The 20,447-nt window shown below is 43.9% G+C and overlaps 1 protein-coding gene across 1 annotated transcript in view; it reads right to left on the bottom strand.

Annotated features, from left to right (window-relative positions):
• The window catches only part of sema5bb (sema domain, seven thrombospondin repeats (type 1 and type 1-like), transmembrane domain (TM) and short cytoplasmic domain, (semaphorin) 5Bb), a 111,784-nt gene that overhangs the window by 32,129 nt on the left and 59,208 nt on the right, over positions 1 to 20,447 (bottom strand). Inside the window, exons 5-11 of the mRNA XM_071330587.1 lie at positions 19,006 to 19,068; positions 18,634 to 18,732; positions 16,819 to 17,032; positions 13,302 to 13,587; positions 8,512 to 8,647; positions 7,862 to 8,069; positions 7,570 to 7,777 (exon numbers count right to left, since the gene is read on the bottom strand). Coding sequence (XP_071186688.1) covers positions 7,570 to 7,777; positions 7,862 to 8,069; positions 8,512 to 8,647; positions 13,302 to 13,587; positions 16,819 to 17,032; positions 18,634 to 18,732; positions 19,006 to 19,068 — 1,214 coding nt within the window. The remainder of the gene's footprint in view (positions 1 to 7,569; positions 7,778 to 7,861; positions 8,070 to 8,511; positions 8,648 to 13,301; positions 13,588 to 16,818; positions 17,033 to 18,633; positions 18,733 to 19,005; positions 19,069 to 20,447) is intronic.

The following is a 20,447-nucleotide window of genomic DNA, read 5'->3' as shown; positions in this document are numbered from 1 at the left end:
ACACAGGATGATATGTAAAATATGTGGTAAAAGCTAGGGGTAGGACACATGCAATCACCATTACAACTACGTAATCTATTGTAGTAATGTCTATTGTAATCTATTGTAGTAACATCCATCCATGTCCAGTCAGTTAGGGAGGTGGTCAGTTCACTATCTTTCCCACATCAACAACCCTCTCTCTCCCTCTCTCTTTTTCCCTGACTGTATTTATTTCCTGTTGCCCTCCTCCTCCCTCCTCCCCTCTGACAGGTGAGCGTGATGGATCGCACAGAAAACCTCTGCTGGCACTGCAACACCATCCCAGACTGCCATTGTACTGGCTCCAGTCTGCAGCCGGAACCAGAGGAAATTAGTTTTTCCCCACTAGCACCGGGAGAGGCAGAGGGCAGTGTTCACAAGGAGCTAGCAGGGATTCATCCAACGGGAAAGGTCAAATGTAATTACAGGAAGCCTCAGCTGGATTGGTTACTTACAGATGTGGCCAAATGTTGACACATTGCACTTTACAAAAGGAGTGCAACTGAGTAGAATGAGCTGTTTTTTTCTTTTCAAAACTCGTATAATTGCTATTTTTACCCTGCAGGCACCTGCAACTTACCACAGGTGAGATAAATTACACAGTAAATGAGAACCATTGCCTCCAACCGTGTTAATTAGAATTTTGAATAATTTAGTCTAGGCCAATCATTTCCCCCCCATTTCAGTTAGAATCCCCCCCCCAAAAAAACATATTTGAGAAGAAAAGGTGAGTCATGCAAGGGTGCCAATATATCATGCATTGGTGCCAATATATCTGACTGCATCTGTACAGTATAAACAGGGGGTAATGACATGGCAGATAAAGTATGGTATTATTCATGAGTGAATGACTGGCAAATGCTGTTCGGCTTATACTGAATGAATAAAAGCGTCTGCTAAATGGCATATATTATAAATGAATGTACATATATAATAATTATATGTTAATATGTATTAAACCACATATATCAGTAGTCATATGGTGAGGTGTCGTTGCATTGGCTGTTAGAGGTGGACAGGATGTGGAACCTATGGAAGCTACAGGAGTGTAAGAAACCTTATATCAGTAGTCATTATAGTCATAACACCACCATTCTTCATACTGTACAGTAAGGTGTGATATCATTATAGTCATAACACCACCATTCTTCATACTGTACAGTAAGGTGTGATATCATTATAGTCATAACACCACCATTCTTCATATTGTACAGTAAGGTGTGATATCATTATAGTGATAACACCACCATTCTTCATACTGTACAGTAAGGTGTGATATCATTATAGTGATAACACCACCATTCTTCATACTGTACAGTAAGGTGTGATATCATTATAGTCATAACACCACCATTCTTCATACTGTACAGTAAGGTGTGATATCATTATAGTGATACCACCATTATTCATACTGTACAGTAAGGTGTGATATCATTATAGTCATAACACCACCATTCTTCATACTCAAATCAAATCAAATCAAATCAAATTTTATTAGTCACATACACATGGTTAGCAGATGTTAATGCGAGTGTAGCGAAATGCTTGTGCTTCTAGTTCCGACAATGCAGTAATAACCAACAAGTAATCTAACCTAACAATTCCACAACTACTACCTTATACACACACACAAGTGTAAAGGGATAAAGAATATGTACATAAAGATATATGAATGAGTGGTGGTACAGAACGGCATGGCAAGATGCAGTAGATGGTATAGAGTACGGTATATACATATGAGATGAGTACTGTAGGGTATGTAAACATAAAGTGGCATAGTTTAAAGTGGCTAGTGGTACATGTATTACATAAAGATGGCAAGATGCAGTAGATGATATAGAGTACAGTATATACATATGAGATGGGTAATGTAGGGTATGTAAACATTATATTAAGTGGCATTGTTTAAAGTGGCTAGTGGTACATTTTTACATAATTTCCATCAATTCCCATTTTTAAAGTGGCTGGAGTTGAGTCAGTATGTTGGCAGCGGCCGCTAAATGTTAGTGGTGGCTGTTTAACAGTCTGATGGCCTTGAGATAGAAGCTGTTTTTCAGTCTCTCGGTCCCGGCTTTGATGCACCTGTACTGACCTCGCCTTCTGGATGAAAGCGGGGTGAACAGGCAGTGGCTTGGGTGGTTGTTGTCCTTGATGATCTTTATGGCCTTCCTATGACATCGGGTGGTGTAGGTGTCCTGGAGGGCAGGTAGTTTGCCCCCGGTGGTGCGTTCTGCAGACCTCACTACCCTCTGGAGAGCCTTACGGTTGTGGGCGGAGCAGTTGCCGTACCAGGCGGTGATACAGCCCGACAGGATGCTCTCGATTGTGCATCTGTAGAAGTTTGTGAGTGCTTTTGGTGACAAGCCGAATTTCTTCAGCCTCCTGAAGTTGAAGAGGCGCTGCTGCGCCTTCTTCACAACGCTGTCTGTGTGGGTGGACCAATTCAGTTTGTCCGTGATGTGTACACCGAGGAACTTAAAACTTTCCACCTTCTCCACTACTGACCCGTCGATGTGGATAGGGGGGTGCTCCCTCTGCTGTTTCCTGAAGTCCACAATCATCTCCTTTGTTTTGTTGACGTTGAGTGTGAGGTTATTTTCCTGACACCACACTCCGAGGGCCCTCACCTCCTCCCTGTAGGCCGTCTCGTCGTTGTTGGTAATCAAGCCTACCACTGTAGTGTCATCCGCAAACTTGATGATTGAGTTGGAGGCGTGCATGGCCACGCAGTCGTGGGTGAACAGGGAGTACAGGAGAGGGCTCAGAACGCACCCTTGTGGGGCCCCAGTGTTGAGGATCAGCGGGGTGGAGATGTTGTTACCTACCCTCACCACCTGGGGGCGGCCCGTCAGGAAGTCCAGGACCCAGTTGCACAGGGCGGGGTCGAGACCCAGGGTCTCGAGCTTGATGACGAGTTTGGAGGGTACTATGGTGTTAAATGCTGAGCTGTAATCGATGAACAGCATTCTCACATGGGTATTCCTCTTGTCCAGATGGGTTAGGGCAGTGTGCAGTGTGGTTGCGATTGCGTCGTCTGTGGACCTATTGGGTCGGTAAGCAAATTGGAGTGGGTCTAGGGTGTCCGGTAGGGTGGAGGTGATATGGTCCTTGACTAGTCTCTCAAAGCACTTCATGATGACGGAAGTGAGTGCTACGGGGCGGTAGTCGTTTAGCTCAGTTACCTTAGCTTTCTTGGGAACAGGAACAATGGTGGCCCTCTTGAAGCATGTGGGAACAGCAGACTGGGAAAAGGATTGATTGAATATGTCCGTAAACACACCAGCCAGCTGGTCTGCGCATGCTCTGAGGACGCGGCTGGGAATGCCGTCTGGGCCTGCAGCCTTGCGAGGGTTAACACGTTTAAATGTTTTACTCACCTCGGCTGCAGTGAAGGAGAGCCCGCAGGTTTTGGTAGGGGGCCGTGTCAGTGGCACTGTATTGTCCTCAAAGCGGGCAAAAAAGTTGTTTAGCCTGTCTGGGAGCAAGACATCCTGGTCCGCGACGGGGCTGGTTTTCTTTTTGTAATCCGTGATTGACTGTAGACCCTGCCACATACCTCTTGTGTCTGAGCTGTTGAATTGCGACTCGATTTTGTCTCTGTACTGGGACTTAGCCTGTTTGATTGCCTTGCGGAGAGAATAGCTACACTGTTTGTATTCGGTCATGCTTCCGGTCACCTTGCCCTGGTTAAAAGCAGTGGTTCGTGCTTTCAGTTTCACGCGAATGCTGCCGTCAATCCACGGTTTCTGGTTTGGGAATGTTTTAATCGTTGCTGTGGGTACGACATCGTCAATGCACTTCCTAATGAACTCGCTCACCGAATCAGCATATTCGTCAATATTGTTGTTGGACGCAATGCGGAACATATTCCAATCCGCGTGATCGAAGCAGTCTTGAAGCGTGGATTCAGATTGGTCGGACCAGCGTTGAACAGACCTGAGCGCGGGAGCTTGTTGTTTTAGTTTCTGTTTGTAGGCTGGAATCAACAAAATGGAGTCGTGGTCAGCTTTTCCGAAAGGGGGGCGGGGGAGGGCCTTATATGCGTCGCGGAAATTAGTATAAAAATGATCTAGGGTTTTTCCAGCCCTGGTAGCACAATCGATATGCTGATAGAATTTAGGGAGTTTTGTTTTTAGATTAGCCTTGTTAAAATCCCCAGCTACGATGAATGCAGCCTCAGGGTGTGTGGTTTCCAGTTTACAAAGAGTCAGATAAAGTTCGTTCAGGGCCATCGATGTGTCTGCTTGGGGGGGAATATATACGGCTGTGATTATGATTGAAGAGAATTCCCTTGGTAGATAATGCGGTCGACATTTGATTGTGAGGAGTTCTAGATCAGGTGAACAGAATGACTTGAGTTCCTGTGTGTTGTTATGATGATCACACCACGTCTCGTTAATCATAAGGCATACCCCCCCGCCCCTCTTCTTACCAGAAAGATGTTTGTTTCTGTCGGCGCGATGCATGAAGAAACCAGCTGGCTGCACCGACTCCGTTAGCGTCTCTTGAGTTAGCCATGTTTCCGTGAAGCAGAGCACGTTGCAATCCCTGATGTCTCTCTGGAATGCTACCCGTGCTCGGATTTCATCAACCTTATTGTCAAGAGACTGGACATTGGCGAGTAGTATGCTAGGGAGTGGAGCGCGATGTGCCCGTCTCCGAAGCCTGACCACGAGACCGCCTCGTTTGCCCCTTTTACGGCGTCGCACAGGGTCGCCGGCTGGGATCAGATCCATTGTATTGGGTGGAAGGCAAAACACTGGATCCGTTTCGGGAAAGTCATATTCCTGGTAGGAACGATGATGAGTTGACGTTAATCGTATATTCAGTAGTTCCTCCCGACTGTATGTAATGAAACCTAAGATTACCTGGGGTACCGATGTAAGAAATAACACATAAAAAAACTAAATACTGCATATTTTCCAAGGAACGCGAAGCGAGGCGGCCATCTCTTTTCGGCGCCGGATGTTGGATACTGTACAGTAAGGTGTGATATCATTATAGTCATAACACCACCATTCTTCATACTGTACAGTAAGGTGTGATATCATTATAGTTATAACACCACCATTATTCATACTGTACAGTAAGGTGTGATATCATTATAGTGATACCACCATTATTCATACTGTACAGTAAGGTGTGATATCATTATAGTCATAACACCACCATTCTTCATACTGTACAGTAAAATGTGATATCATTATAGTGATACCACCATTCTTCATACTGTACAGTAAGGTGTGATATCATTATAGTCATAACACCACCATTCTTCATACTGTACAGTAAGGTGTGATATCATTATAGTGATACCACCATTATTCATACTGTACAGTAAGGTGTGATATCATTATAGTCATAACACCACCATTCTTCATACTGTACAGTAAGGTGTGATATCATTATAGTCATAACACCACCATTCTTCATACTGTACAGTAAGGTGTGATATCATTATAGTTATAACACCACCATTCTTCATACTGTACAGTAAGGTGTGATATCATTATAGTCATAACACCACCATTCTTCATACTGTACAGTAAGGTGTGATATCATTATAGTCATAACACCACCATTCTTTATACTGTACAGTAAGGTGTGATATCATTATAGTGATACCACCATTATTCATACTGTACAGTAAGGTGTGATATCATTATAGTGATACCACCATTATTCATACTGTACAGTAAGGTGTGATATCATTATAGTCATAACACCACCATTCTTCATACTGTACAGTAAAATGTGATATCATTATAGTGATACCACCATTCTTCATACTGTACAGTAAGGTGTGATATCATTATAGTCATAACACCATCATTCTTCATACTGTACAGTAAGGTGTGATATCATTATAGTCATAACACCACCATTCTTCATACTGTACAGTAAGGTGTGATATCATTATAGTGATAACACCACCATTCTTCATACTGTACAGTAAGGTGTGATATCATTATAGTCATAACACCACCATTCTTCATACTGTACAGTAAGGTGTGATATCATTATAGTCATAACACCACCATTCTTCATACTGTACAGTAAGGTGTGATATCATTATAGTGATAACACCACCATTCTTCATACTGTACAGTAAGGTGTGATATCATTATAGTTATAACACCACCATTATTCATACTGTACAGTAAGGTGTGATATCATTATAGTGATACCACCATTATTCATACTGTACAGTAAGGTGTGATATCATTATAGTCATAACACCACCATTCTTCATACTGTACAGTAAAATGTGATATCATTATAGTGATACCACCATTCTTCATACTGTACAGTAAGGTGTGATATCATTATAGTCATAACACCACCATTCTTCATACTGTACAGTAAGGTGTGATATCATTATAGTGATACCACCATTATTCATACTGTACAGTAAGGTGTGATATCATTATAGTCATAACACCACCATTCTTCATACTGTACAGTAAGGTGTGATATCATTATAGTCATAACACCACCATTCTTCATACTGTACAGTAAGGTGTGATATCATTATAGTTATAACACCACCATTCTTCATACTGTACAGTAAGGTGTGATATCATTATAGTCATAACACCACCATTCTTCATACTGTACAGTAAGGTGTGATATCATTATAGTCATAACACCACCATTCTTTATACTGTACAGTAAGGTGTGATATCATTATAGTGATACCACCATTATTCATACTGTACAGTAAGGTGTGATATCATTATAGTGATACCACCATTATTCATACTGTACAGTAAGGTGTGATATCATTATAGTCATAACACCACCATTCTTCATACTGTACAGTAAAATGTGATATCATTATAGTGATACCACCATTCTTCATACTGTACAGTAAGGTGTGATATCATTATAGTCATAACACCATCATTCTTCATACTGTACAGTAAGGTGTGATATCATTATAGTCATAACACCACCATTCTTCATACTGTACAGTAAGGTGTGATATCATTATAGTGATAACACCACCATTCTTCATACTGTACAGTAAGGTGTGATATCATTATAGTCATAACACCACCGTTCTTCATACTGTACAGTAAGGTGTGATATCATTGGGTGTCTGAGGTCCTATGGGAGCTACGGAGGGCTGTGGGGTGTAGGAGACCTCATATATCAGTAGTAATAACAATAATAACGCCACCATTCCTGCACTGACTACTTCCTGTCTGGATCAGTCAGACCCTGCTAGGCTGGAGGACAGAAAATGTGGCTTCTTTCCAATTAACTGTCACTAAGATGATTAGCTTCAGGTAGAATATCGATACAATATTATTGTTATCTTCTGGACTTTGCCCTCACCAGTTGATACATCCACTTTCCAGAACAAGAAGTGTACATACAGGAAGTAGTTTATAAACAAAGACACTTGGTAAACATTGCAAAGGCAGGTTTGGTTGAACTGCAGCCGTATAAGTGGTGGGGTATTGAAGAGGGAGTGTACAGGAAGTAGTTTATATATATTTATATAGTTTATATGGGGTATTGAAGAGGGAGTGGTCTTCTTACCGTTCAGTTTTGTAGCTGGAGCATCTCTCCAGTGGGATCTTCAGCACCCTGTCGCTAAGCCCCACAAACAACGACCTATCGCTGTGGAGGATTTCAAGGCTCTTGATTGGCTCGCTTTCACCCTCGGGGAGGAGCCTCATCTCTTCCAGGTAACACCCCCGCATGCTCTTATTGGTCGTGGAGAGGGCCTTCAGGATGGTGCCGTATTCTTATTGGACAAACAGACAAAATGAGACATCAAGCTTCCGTTTCCCTCTCTCTCTCCCTCCCTCTCTCCTTCCTGTTGACTCACCAGTGCCGATGTACATGACATGGTAGAGGGTGTCTCGGCCCTGCACGATGTCCACCACCAGCTTGGAGAAGCGGATGTTGTCCTGGTACAGGAGGGGGTCGGTGGAGACGGGCTGCACCACGTCAGACATGAGGAAGAGACGCTGGGCGTCCTGCAGGCTGCGCTCCGTCTGGTTCTCCCCTGGACCACGCTCCTCCAGGGTATCACACTGAGGGGGCAGACGGACAACTTTTTGATTTGTTTTTTAACATAAAAGTCCCTTTCCTAAATTATACTGATTTGTTTTGCAATAAACCAGAGATCACAAGGTGGAGCCTAGGAGCTTGATGAAAGGCTCATTTGAGTCATTGACTAGTGGAATCAGGTGTGATGAAAGGCTCATTTGAGTCATCGACTAGTGGAATCAGGTGTGATGAAAGGCTCATTTCAGTCATCGACTAGTGGAATCAGGTGTGATGAAAGGCTCATTTGAGTCATCGACTAGTGGAATCAGGTGTGATGAAAGGCTCATTTGAGTCATCGACTAGTGGAATTAGGTGTGCTAGTTCAGACATACGTGAAACACCTTGGTCCCTGAGTAAAGGGCTGAGAAACAGTGAAATAAGGAATCTAGTAGAAGACCAGACAGTAGACTTTGCATCGTCCCCTACCTGGAAGTTGGGGATGGGGTTGGGGGTGGAGAGCCAGCTTGTACGAGGGTTCTCCTGGTAACGGAAGGGTCCGTTGAAAGCCTGGGTGATGGAGCTGAGGTTGAAAGCACACACAGCCGACGCAGAGATGCTGTTCCTGTTAGGAAGAGAGGGACATGAAGACGTCAGGAAACCGTGACTCAGAGGCCATGGCAGTGAACCAATCGATACTGTTTTTAACGGTGATCGTTGTGCCCTTTCCTTTTCAATGATGATCAAATGTTTTGGTTGCACCTCGACTCACGTTGGTTGAGCGCCGTCCACTGTTTTCAATCCAATCCATCAAATGTATCTATAAAGCCCTTTGTACGTACATCAGCAGGAAAAATACAGCAGCCTATTTGATACAGGAAACCACTGTTCATAAAGAACTGAATTGATGTGTAAGACCTACTTATACTCTTAGTTCAAAAGAGAGCTTAATGACATCTACAACATACAGAGACATTTATCTATCAATTATAATAGTTACCATCACTATGAATATAAGGTATAATATGGCACATAATTGGATAATAATTGGATAATGACAGGATAATGACAGGATAATGATTTTTGATGATCTCCCAGTGCTGGCACAGCTTTGGTTGTCTTTCTTTCCTATAGACCTGTGCTCCCAGCTCCCTTAAACAATCCTCACAGTCATTCAAACCTCTCAGTGGCAAAACAGACAAAGTATTCACTGGTAAAAGGAGTGAAAGGGTAAGTAGAAAAGGACTACAAAAAGGAACTGCAACCGACACACAAGGCAGAACTCATAGTAATAGAATCTACACAACATTCAAGTCAATGATGGCATAATGGGTGGACTGGCAGCCATTGCGAGTGCACCCGTGTAACAGTCAAATTGCCAGGGTTAGAGGTTCCAAGCCCTTTCTATAGATTCTATTTCTATGGTAAAACCCTCCGAATCGGATAAGATCCAGGCGCAGATCAAGACACACCACGTCTTCATCACTAAGGTCTTTCAGAGTTGTTCCTGTTATCCCTGGAGGATACCTGAGATCACTATCGTTTCAATGCCTTGCAGCCTGTCTTTTGTCTGTGCGACTGGGATAAGATGTCTTTCTCAATACCTCAGAGTTTACAAGCCTTTTAGCTCTGCCCTGGGTGAGTCCAAAATGGACCTCAGACAGAAGAGTGATTGTGCCAGTAATATGGGCCCAAACGGATGCTACCGCTCTCTCTCTCAATAAGACCATTAGTACAGGTATGAAAGGAACCACTGGGGTGCTGTACTGTAGCTGACTGTACTGTAGCAGGCTGTATTGTATCAGGCTGTACTGTATCTGAATGCACTGTATCTGACTGTACTGCAGCAGGCTGTACTGTATCAGGCTGTACTGTACCAGGCTGTACTGTATCTGACTGTACTGTATCTGACTGTACTGTAGCTGACTGTTCTGTAGCTGACTGTTCTGTAGCTGACTGTACTGTATCAGGATGTACTGTATCAGGCTGTACTGTATCTGACTGTACTGTACCAGGCTGTACTGTATCTGACTGTACTGTATCTGACTGTACTGTATCTGAATGCACTGTATCTGACTGTACTGCAGCAGGCTGTACTGTATCAGGCTGTACTGTACCAGGCTGTACTGTATCTGACTGTACTGTATCTGACTGTACTGTAGCTGACTGTTCTGTAGCTGACTGTACTGTATCAGGCTGTACTGTATCAGGCTGTACTGTAGCTGACTGTACTGTATCAGGCTGTACTGTATCAGGCTGTACTGTATCTGACTGTACTGTATCTGACTGTACTGTAGCTGACTGTACTGTGGCTGACTGTACTGTGGCTGACTGTACTGTAGCTGACTGTTCTGTAGCTGACTGTTCTGTAGCTGACTGTACTGTATCTGACTGTACTGTATCTGACTGTACTGTAGCTGACTGTACTGTATCAGGCTGTACTGTATCTGACTGTACTGTAGCTGACTGTACTGTATCTGACTGTACTGTATCTGACTGTACTGTATCAGGCTGTACTGTGGCTGACTGTACTGTATCTGACTGTACTGTATCTGACTGTACTGTATCTGACTGTACTGTATCTGACTGTACTGTATCTGACTGTACTGTAGCTGACTGTACTGTATCTCACTGTACTGTATCTCACTGTACTGTATCAGGCTGTACCGTATCTGACTGTACTGTAGCTGACTGTACTGTATCTGACTGTACTGTATCTGACTGTACTGTATCAGGCTGTACTGTATCTGACTGTACTGTGGCTGACTGTACTGTATCTGACTGTACTGTATCTCACTGTACTGTAGCAGGCTGTACTGTATCAGGCTGTACTGTATCTGACGGTACTGTAGCTGACTGTACTGTAGCTGACTGTACTGCAGCAGGCTGTACTGTAGCTGACTGTACTGTATCTGACTGTGCTGTAGCTGACTGTACTGTATCAGGCTGTACTGTATCTGACTGTACTGTAGCTGACTGTACTGTATCTGACTGTACTGTATCTGACTGTACTGTAGCTGACTGTACTGTATCTGACTGTACTGTATCTGACTGTACTGTATCTGACTGTACTGTATCAGGCTGTACTGTATCTGACTGTACTGTGGCTGACTGTACTGTAGCTGACTGTACTGTGGGTGACTGCACTGTGGCTGACTGTACTGTATCTGACTGTACTGTATCTGACTGTACTGTATCAGGCTGTACTGTATCTGACTGTACTGTAGCTGACTGTACTGTAGCTGACTGTACTGTAGCTCGCTGTAGCTGACTGTACTGTGGCTGACTGTACTGTAGCTGACTGTACTGTATCTGACTGTACTGTAGCTGACTGTACTGTGGCTGACTGTACTGTAGCTGACTGTACTGTAGCTCGCTGTAGCTGACTGTACTGTGGCTGACTGTACTGTGGCTGACTGTACTGTGGCTGACTGTACTGCAGTGTGTAGGTTTACATCATGTTAATAACAGGGTCTAGGAGGAGAGGTAGATGGGTTAGAAGCCTACCACACTAATATAGTGTGTTATAACTACTGCTACTGAGTCTATTAGAGAGGGGTTCTGAACAGACCAATGATAAGGCACATGGGACTATAGACTGGCAGAGAGGGGTTCTGAACAGACCAATGATAAGACACATGGGACTATAGACTGGCAGAGAGGGGTCCTGAACAGACCAATGATAAGACACATGGGACTATAGACTGGCAGAGAGGGGTTCTGAACAGACCAATGATAAGGCACATGGGACTATAGACTGGCAGAGAGGGGTTCTGGACAGACCAATGATAAGGCACATGGGACTATAGACTGGCAGAGAGGGGTTCTGAACAGACCAATGATAAGACACATGGGACTATAGACTGGCAGAGAGGGGTTCTGGACAGACCAATGATAAGGCACATGGGACTATAGACTGGCAGAGAGGGGTTCTGAACAGACCAATGGTAAGACACATGGGACTATAGACTGGCAGAGAGGGGTTCTGGACAGACCAATGATAAGGCACATGGGACTATAGACTGGCAGAGAGGAGCTTCTGGACAGGATATGATGCTTTGGGCTATGCACAGAATAGGACCGACAGACTGACTGACAGACAGACAGCAACCCAAAACCTGATAGGATTAATTAGCACAAATGGTTCACCACAATTGATTTCCACAACCCTTTGAGTTTGAAAAGTATTTAAGTGTTTCACAGTCACACAGAAATGTTCTTAACTGGTTATCCTCCAACACCATTCTTCCTTGCGGACTAAAGCGTCTCTCCCAGACAAGGTTCTGCTCTGTCGCTAAGCCAAGGGCACCAACACAGACAGAGACAGGAGAAGAAAAGACTCTAGAAGTGATTTTCACTTCCCTCCTCTTAGCATTTGTCCAAACAGCTTGAAATTACAAGAGAGGATTGCCTCGCTGGGTTGTAGTCCCTTTGTAATATGCTTCTTAGCATCTGTAAAACCTTCAGCCTCAGCAGGATGCTGTTAGGGCAATGTGTAAATAAATGGACTAAAACAAAGTGGGACTGGATAGATGGAGAATAAAGGTGTGTGTAAGTGAGCTTGTGCGTCTGTTGTGTGTGTGTGTGTGTGTGTGTGTGTGTGTGTGTGTGTGTGTGTGTGTGTGTGTGTGTGTGTGTGTGTGTGTGTGTGTGTGTGTGTGTGTGTGTGTGTGTGTGTGTGTGTGTGTGTATGTGTGTGTGTGTGTGTGTCCCTGCATCTATACATGTACATGTGTACAGAACCAGTCAAAAGTTTGGACACACCTACTCATTCCAGGGTTTTTCTTTATTTTTACTATTTTCGACATTGTAGAATAATTGTGAAGACATCAAAACTATGAAATAACACATATGTAATCATGTAGTAACCAAACAAGTGTTTTGAGATATTTGAGATTCTTCAAAGTAGCCACCCTTTGCCTTGATGACAGCTTTGCAATGTAGAAAATAGTAAAAATAAAGAAAAACCCTTGAATGAGTAGGTGTGTCAACTTTTGACTGGTTCTGTATATGTAAATGTGCCTGTGTGTGTATGACTGACAATGTGTGTGTTTGTTTTGTGTGTGTGTGTGTGTGTGTGTGTGTGTGTGTGTGTGTGTGTGTGTGTGTGTGTGTGTGTACCTGCATTGCTTGCTGTTTGGGGTTTTAGGCTGGGTTTCTGTACAGCACTTTGAGATATCAGCTGATGTAAGAAGGGCTATATAAATACATTTGATTTGATTTGATATGTGCATCTGTGTGTAGGTGTGTGTGTGTGCACGTGTGTCACTCTCACTCACACGTTGGTGGTGAAGATGCCGTAGATGAGGTCCTGTTCGGGCAGATAGAAGGTGCTCTGCAGCTCGTTATAGTAGAAGGGGATCTCTCCTGACCGCGAGCAGTTCAACCGCGCCTTCATGAACGTAGTCCAAGTGTCCTCCAATAGGAAGCGACCGCCCACGTCGTTCTTACAGACCCGGGCGACCCGGGAGAACACGGTCCGACCGCAGTCGTGTTCGACTGCGTTCTCTCTCAGGAAGAAATAGGTGAAGAGACCCACCTCATAGACTGAGATAAAGTGAGGGTCTGGAGGAGAGAGGGAAGGAGGGAGGGAGAGGAGGGGAAGGAGAAGGGGAGGGTGAGAGGGAGGGGAGAAGAGAGAAATAGAGAAAGAGAGGGAGGGAAGGTGTAAGTTAGGCATGAGATATGGTATTTCAGCTCCAAACGGCTGATGCAGCGGCAGGAATGTGAGCAATGATGTTGTTGGCATGGAATCAGTAGTTTTCTCTTCCTTACACTTTCCTATTACCATTAGGACTCATCCTCTAGTATTCCTTACACTTTCCTATTACCATTAGGACTCATCCTCTAGGATTCCTTACACTTTCCTATTACCATTAGGACTCATCCTCTAGGATTCCTTACACTTTCCTATTACCATTATGACTCATCCTCTAGGATTCCTTACACTTTCCTATTACCATTATGACTCATCCTCTAGGATTCCTTACACTTTCCTATTACCATTAGGACTCATCCTCTAGGATTCCTTACACTTCCCTATTACCATTAGGACTCATCCTCTAGGATTCCTTACACTTTCCTATTACCATTATGACTCATCTTCTAGGATTCCTTACACTTCCCTATTACCATTAGGACTCATCCTCTAGGATTCCTTACACTTTACTATTACCATTATGACTCAACCTCTAGGATTCCTTACACTTTCCTATTACCATTATGACTCATCCTCTAGGATTCCTTACACTTTCCTATTACCATTATGACTCATCCTCTAGGATTCCTTACACTTTCCTATTACCATTAGGACTCATCCTCTAGGATTCCTTACACTTTCCTATTACCATTAGGACTCATCCTCTAGGATTCCTTACACTTCCCTATTACCATTAGGACTCATCCTCTAGGATTCCTTACACTTTCCTATTACCATTAGGACTCATCCTCTAGGATTCCTTACACTTTCCTATTACCATTATGACTCAACCTCTAGGATTCCTTACACTTTCCTATTACCATTATGACTCATCCTCTAGGATTCCTTACACTTTCCTATTACCATTATGACTCAACCTCTAGGATTCCTTACACTTTCCTATTACCATTATGACTCATCCTCTAGGATTCCTTACACTTTCCTATTACCATTATGACTCATCCTCTAGGATTCCTTACACTTTCCTATTACCATTAGGAGTCATCCTCTAGGATTCCTTACACTTCCCTATTACCATTAGGACTCATCCTCTAGGATTCCTTACACTTTCCTATTACCATTATGACTCATCCTCTAGGATTCCTTACACTTTCCTATTACCATTATGACTCAACCTCTAGGATTCCTTACACTTTCCTATTACCATTATGACTCAACCTCTAGGATTCCTTACACTTTCCTATTACCATTATGACTCAACCTCTAGGATTCCTTACACTTTCCTATTACCATTATGACTCATCCTCTAGGATTCCTTACACTTTCCTATTACCATTAGGACTCATCCTCTAGGATTCCTTACACTTCCCTATTACCATTAGGACTCATCCTCTAGGATTCCTTACACTTTCCTATTACCATTAGGACTCATCCTCTAGGATTCCTTACACTTTCCTATTACCATTATGACTCATCCTCTAGGATTCCTTACACTTCCCTATTACCATTAGGACTCATCCTCTAGGATTCCTTACACTTTCCTATTACCATTAGGACTCATCCTCTAGGATTCCTTACACTTTCCTATTACCATTAGGACTCATCCTCTAGGATTCCTTACACTTCCCTATTACCATTAGGACTCATCCTCTAGGATTCCTTACACTTCCCTATTACCATTAGGACTCATCCTCTAGGATTCCTTACACTTTCCTATTACCATTAGGACTCATCCTCTAGGATTCCTTACACTTTCCTATTACCATTATGACTCATCCTCTAGGGTTCCTTACACTTTCCTATTACCATTATGACTCATCCTCTAGGATTCCTTACACTTTCCTATTACCATTATGACTCATCCTCTAGGGTTCCTTACACTTTCCTATTACCATTATGACTCATCCTCTAGGATTCCTTACACTTTCCTATTACCATTATGACTCATCCTCTAGGATTCCTTACACTTTCCTATTACCATTATGACTCATCCTCTAGGATTCCTTACACTTCCCTATTACCATTAGGACTCATCCTCTAGGATTCCTTACACTTTCCTATTACCATTAGGACTCATCCTCTAGGATTCCTTACACTTTCCTATTACCATTAGGACTCATCCTCTAGGATTCCTTACACTTCCCTATTACCATTAGGACTCATCCTCTAGGATTCCTTACACTTCCCTATTACCATTAGGACTCATCCTCTAGGATTCCTTACACTTTCCTATTACCATTAGGACTCATCCTCTAGGATTCCTTACACTTTCCTATTACCATTATGACTCATCCTCTAGGATTCCTTACACTTTCCTATTACCATTATGACTCATCCTCTAGGGTTCCTTACACTTTCCTATTACCATTATGACTCATCCTCTAGGGTTCATAACACTTTCCTATTACCATTATGACTCATCCTCTAGGATTCCTTACACTTTCCTATTACCATTAGGACTCATCCTCTAGGGTTCCTTACACTTTCCTATTACCATTAGGACTCATCCTCTAGGATTCCTTACACTTTCCTATTACCATTAGGACTCATCCTCTAGGGTTCCTTACACTTTCCTATTACCATTATTACTCATCCTCTAGGATTCCTTACACTTTCCTATTACCATTATGACTCATCCTCTAGGATTCCTTACACTTTCCTATTACCATTATGACTCATCCTCTAGGATTCCTTACACTTTCCTATTACCATTATGACTCATCCTCTAGGATTCCTTTCACGTTAGAACATAAGGAGTGCCTCTAGCCAGTTACAGTGGGCTGTTCAGTAATGTACTGGCATTGACATAGAATTGCTAGAATGCAAATACCCCATCAAGTTTATGTTCCCTGATGGGTGATGTCAGGGATGTTCCCATATTGAATGTACCCATAACCAGGAAGCAAAGCAGGAAGTACAGTCATGATCCAATTGTAATTCTATTCCTACACTATTAGACAAAATAGTTCCAAAAGGGTTCTTCGGCTCTAGGTTCTTTGAAGAGCCCTTTTTGGCTCTAGGTAGAACCCTTTTGGGGGTTCTACATGGATCCCAAAAGCGTTCTACCTGGAACCAAAAAGGGTTCTTCAAAGGGTTCTCTTTTTTTATAAGAGTGTTTGGTACAGATGAGTGTTTACCGTTGAGCCATTTGGAGTTGTACTGGGCTGTTCGCAGCGGCGGCATGTTACCAAGGCTACGGTAGATGACGGGGTCACGACCCGAGAAGTCGATGACAGTGGCGGCGTAGAGTTCGCCCTTCTCTGTTACCATGGCAGTGGAGTTGTGACGCGGGTCGTAGGGGCATCTCGCCACCCCGTTCACCGTGTCCATCACCCGACTGATGTTTCCTATCTGGAAGAGGATGGAAGAAGGGTGAGGATAGAGGTATGTCCAGATGTCCAGACTAGGATCCTATACAGCAGGAACAGGCCACTCCATTCAGCTGCGCAATGATTTTTGTCGGAGAGGATGTCGGGGGCCCGGAACATAACTACTATAATTTGTACACTGTAAATAGACCACAACTAAGCCCAAAAAATAATGTATTTGAAAATAACAATCCCTTCATACGTTGATTACATTGAGACACGATCATGTCTCCTTTTTTACTCGTGGGAATACTGGGGAACAGATTTCTTAAATTAATCTTCTTTTTTTTAACCAAAAACTAAAATCCCCTGCGGGCTGGATTTGGCGCAGACACCTGCTATACAGTATGCACGGCCAAAACATCCCTTCACACTGAACACAAATAGAAACGCAACATGGAAAGTGTTGGTCCCAGAAATGTTCCATCTGCACAAACATCTTATTTCTCTCAAATTTTGGGCCCAAATCTGTTTACATCCCTGTTAGTGCATCTTATGTGGGGGACAATAGAAGGACACTCTAAAATGTACAGTTTTGTTACACAACACAATGCCACAGATCTCTCAAGTTGAGGGAGTGTGCAATTGGCATGCTAACTGCAGGAATGTTCACCAGAGCTGTTGCCAGAGAAGTGAATGTTCATTTCTCTACCATAAGCCCACTCCAATGTCGTTTTTGAGAATTTGGCAGTAAGTCCACGAACCACGCCAGCCCACATCCGGCTTCTTCACCTGCGGGATCGTCTGAGACCAGCCACCCGGACAGCTGATGAAACTGTGGGTTTGCACAACCAAATAATTGTGTGCTCTTCACGGATGAATCCCGTTTTCTACTGTACCGGCAGATGTCAGACAGCGGGTATGGCGTCGTGTGGGTGAGTGATTTGCTGATGTCAACATTGTGAACAGAGTGCTCCATCCTGTTACTCCGCTCTCATCTCCCTCTCCTGTAACTCCTCTCTCATCCCCCTCTCCCTCTCCTGTTACTCCTCTCTCATCTCCCTCTCCTGTTACTCCTCTCTCATCTCTCTCTCCCCCCTCTCCTGTTACTGCTCTCTCATCCCCCTCTCCTGTTACTCCTCTCTCATCCCCCTCTCAGTCTCTGGTTACTCCTCTCTCATCCCCCTCTCCCTCTCCTGTTACTCCACTCATCTCCCTCTCCTGTTACTCCACTCATCTCCCTCTCCTGTTACTCCTCTCTCATCCCCCTCTCCCTCTCCTGTTACTTCTCTCTCATCCCCCTCTCCCTCTCCTGTTACTTCTCTCTCTTCTCCCTCCCCTCTCCTGTTACTCATCTCCCTCTCCCTCTCCTGTTACTCCTCTCTCATCCCCCTCTCCCTCTCCTGTTACTTCTCTCTCTTCTCCCTCCCCTCTGTTACTCCTCTCTAATCCCCCTCTCCCTCTCCTGTTACCCCTCTCTCATCCCCCCCTCTCCCGTTACAGCTCTCTCGTCCCCCTCTCCCTCTCCTGTTACTCATCTCCCTCTCCCTCTCCTGTTACTCCTCTCTCATCCCCCTCTCTCCTGTTACTCCTCTCTCATCTCCTTCAACTCTATCTTCATCCTCCTCTCCCTCTCTCTCTCACCTGCCGGGTGGTGCAGACGGGGGTAAAGGCGTTGGTTCCACAGGTAAAGATCCGCCTCCCGGTGATGAGCAGGACCCGGATGTAGTTCTGACACTCATCCTGCGGGGATGGGAACACGGGAGGTCAAAGGTCAAAGATGTCATAACACCACCAAACTGAAAACTCTTCCCTGTGTTTGCATAATGCCATTGTGGCCACTGGTGCAGTGGTCTATGTTAATTTATTCCTGTACAAGGTTAGTACAGATTCTAGTACACTTCATTGAAGCTATCTAAATATCTCTGGTGAGGGCAGCCCCTTTAATGTAGAACTCTACCAGTCGTCTGTTTTTCTCTATCTAAATAGTCCAGAACTGCCAGACAGCTACAATACCTCTGTCTTTCCTTTGCTCTGACACGACCGCTTGGTGTCTTCATCTGGTCCCCATTCTACTGCCTAGAGAAGAAAATGACACAAAGAAATGACATATAAACGTGTGCACAATAACGTGGACAGAATGTGTAGATTGGATCCTTGCTAAATCAGATTTAGTATGGGATATGAATTGTATATACTATTATACATACACTATTATACATACTCATACACAAAAGTATGTGGACACCCCTTTTTAGCCACACCCGTTGCTGACAGGTGTATAAAATTGAGCGCACAGCCATGCAATCTCCATAGACAAACATTGGTTGTAGAATGACCCATACTGACTTTCACCGTGGTACGGTCATAGGATGCCACCTTTCCAACAAGTCAGTTCATCAAATTTCTGCCCTGCTAGAGCTGCCCCGGTCAACTGTAAGTGCTGCTATTGTGAAGTGGAACGTCTAGGAGCAACAATGGCTCAGCCGTGAAGTGGTAGGCCACACAAGCTTACAGAACGGGACATCCAGGTGCTGAAGCGTGTTGCTCGTAAAAATACTCTGTCCTCGAATGCAACACTCACTACCGACTTCCAAACTGCCTCTGGAAGCAAAATCAGCACAAGAACTGTTTGTCGGGAGCTTCATGAAACGGGTTTCCATGACCGAGCAGACGCACACAAGCTGAAGATCACCATGCACAACGCCATGTGTTGGCTGGAGTGGTGTAATGCTCGCCGCCATTGGACTCTGGAGCAGTAGAAACATGTTCTCTGGAGTGATGAATCACGCTTCCATCTGGCAGTCTGACAGACGAATCTGGGTTTGGCGGATTCCAGGAGAACACTACCTGCCCCAATGCAGAGTGCCAACTGTAAAGTCTGGTGGAGGAGGAGTAATGTGAGGCTGGTTTTCATGGTTCGGGCCCCTTAGTTCCAGTGAAGGGAAATCTTAACGCTACAGCATACAATGACATTCTAGACGATTCTGTGCTTCCAACTTTGTGGCAACAGTTTGGTGAAGGCCCTGTTTCAGCATGACAAAGCCCCCGTGCGAGGTCCATACAGAAATGGTTTGTCGAGATTGGTGTGGAAGAACTTGACTGGCCTGCACAGAGGCCTGACCTCAAACACATTGAACCCCTTTGAGATGAATTAAAACACGACTGCGAGCCAGGCCTAATTGCCCAACATCAGTGCCCGACCTCACTAATACTTTTGTAGGTGAATGGAAGCAAGTCCCCGCAGCAATGTTCCAACATCTAGTAGAAAACCTTCCCATTAGAGTTGAGGCTGTTATAGCAGCAAAGGGGGAACAACTCCATATTAATGTCCATGATTTTGGAATGAGATGTTCGACAAGCAGGTGTCCACATACTTTTGTAGTGTATAATACATGTATACTGTTAACTATGAACTGTTGTTTGCACATTTACACAGCTAATGCAAGACATATGAC

Source organism: Salvelinus alpinus, chromosome 10 (assembly GCF_045679555.1).
Source record: "Salvelinus alpinus chromosome 10, SLU_Salpinus.1, whole genome shotgun sequence".
NCBI lineage: Eukaryota > Metazoa > Chordata > Actinopteri > Salmoniformes > Salmonidae > Salvelinus > Salvelinus alpinus.
Note: the sequence above shows the minus strand (reverse complement) of the source record. Positions and strands in the feature narration are given on the sequence as shown.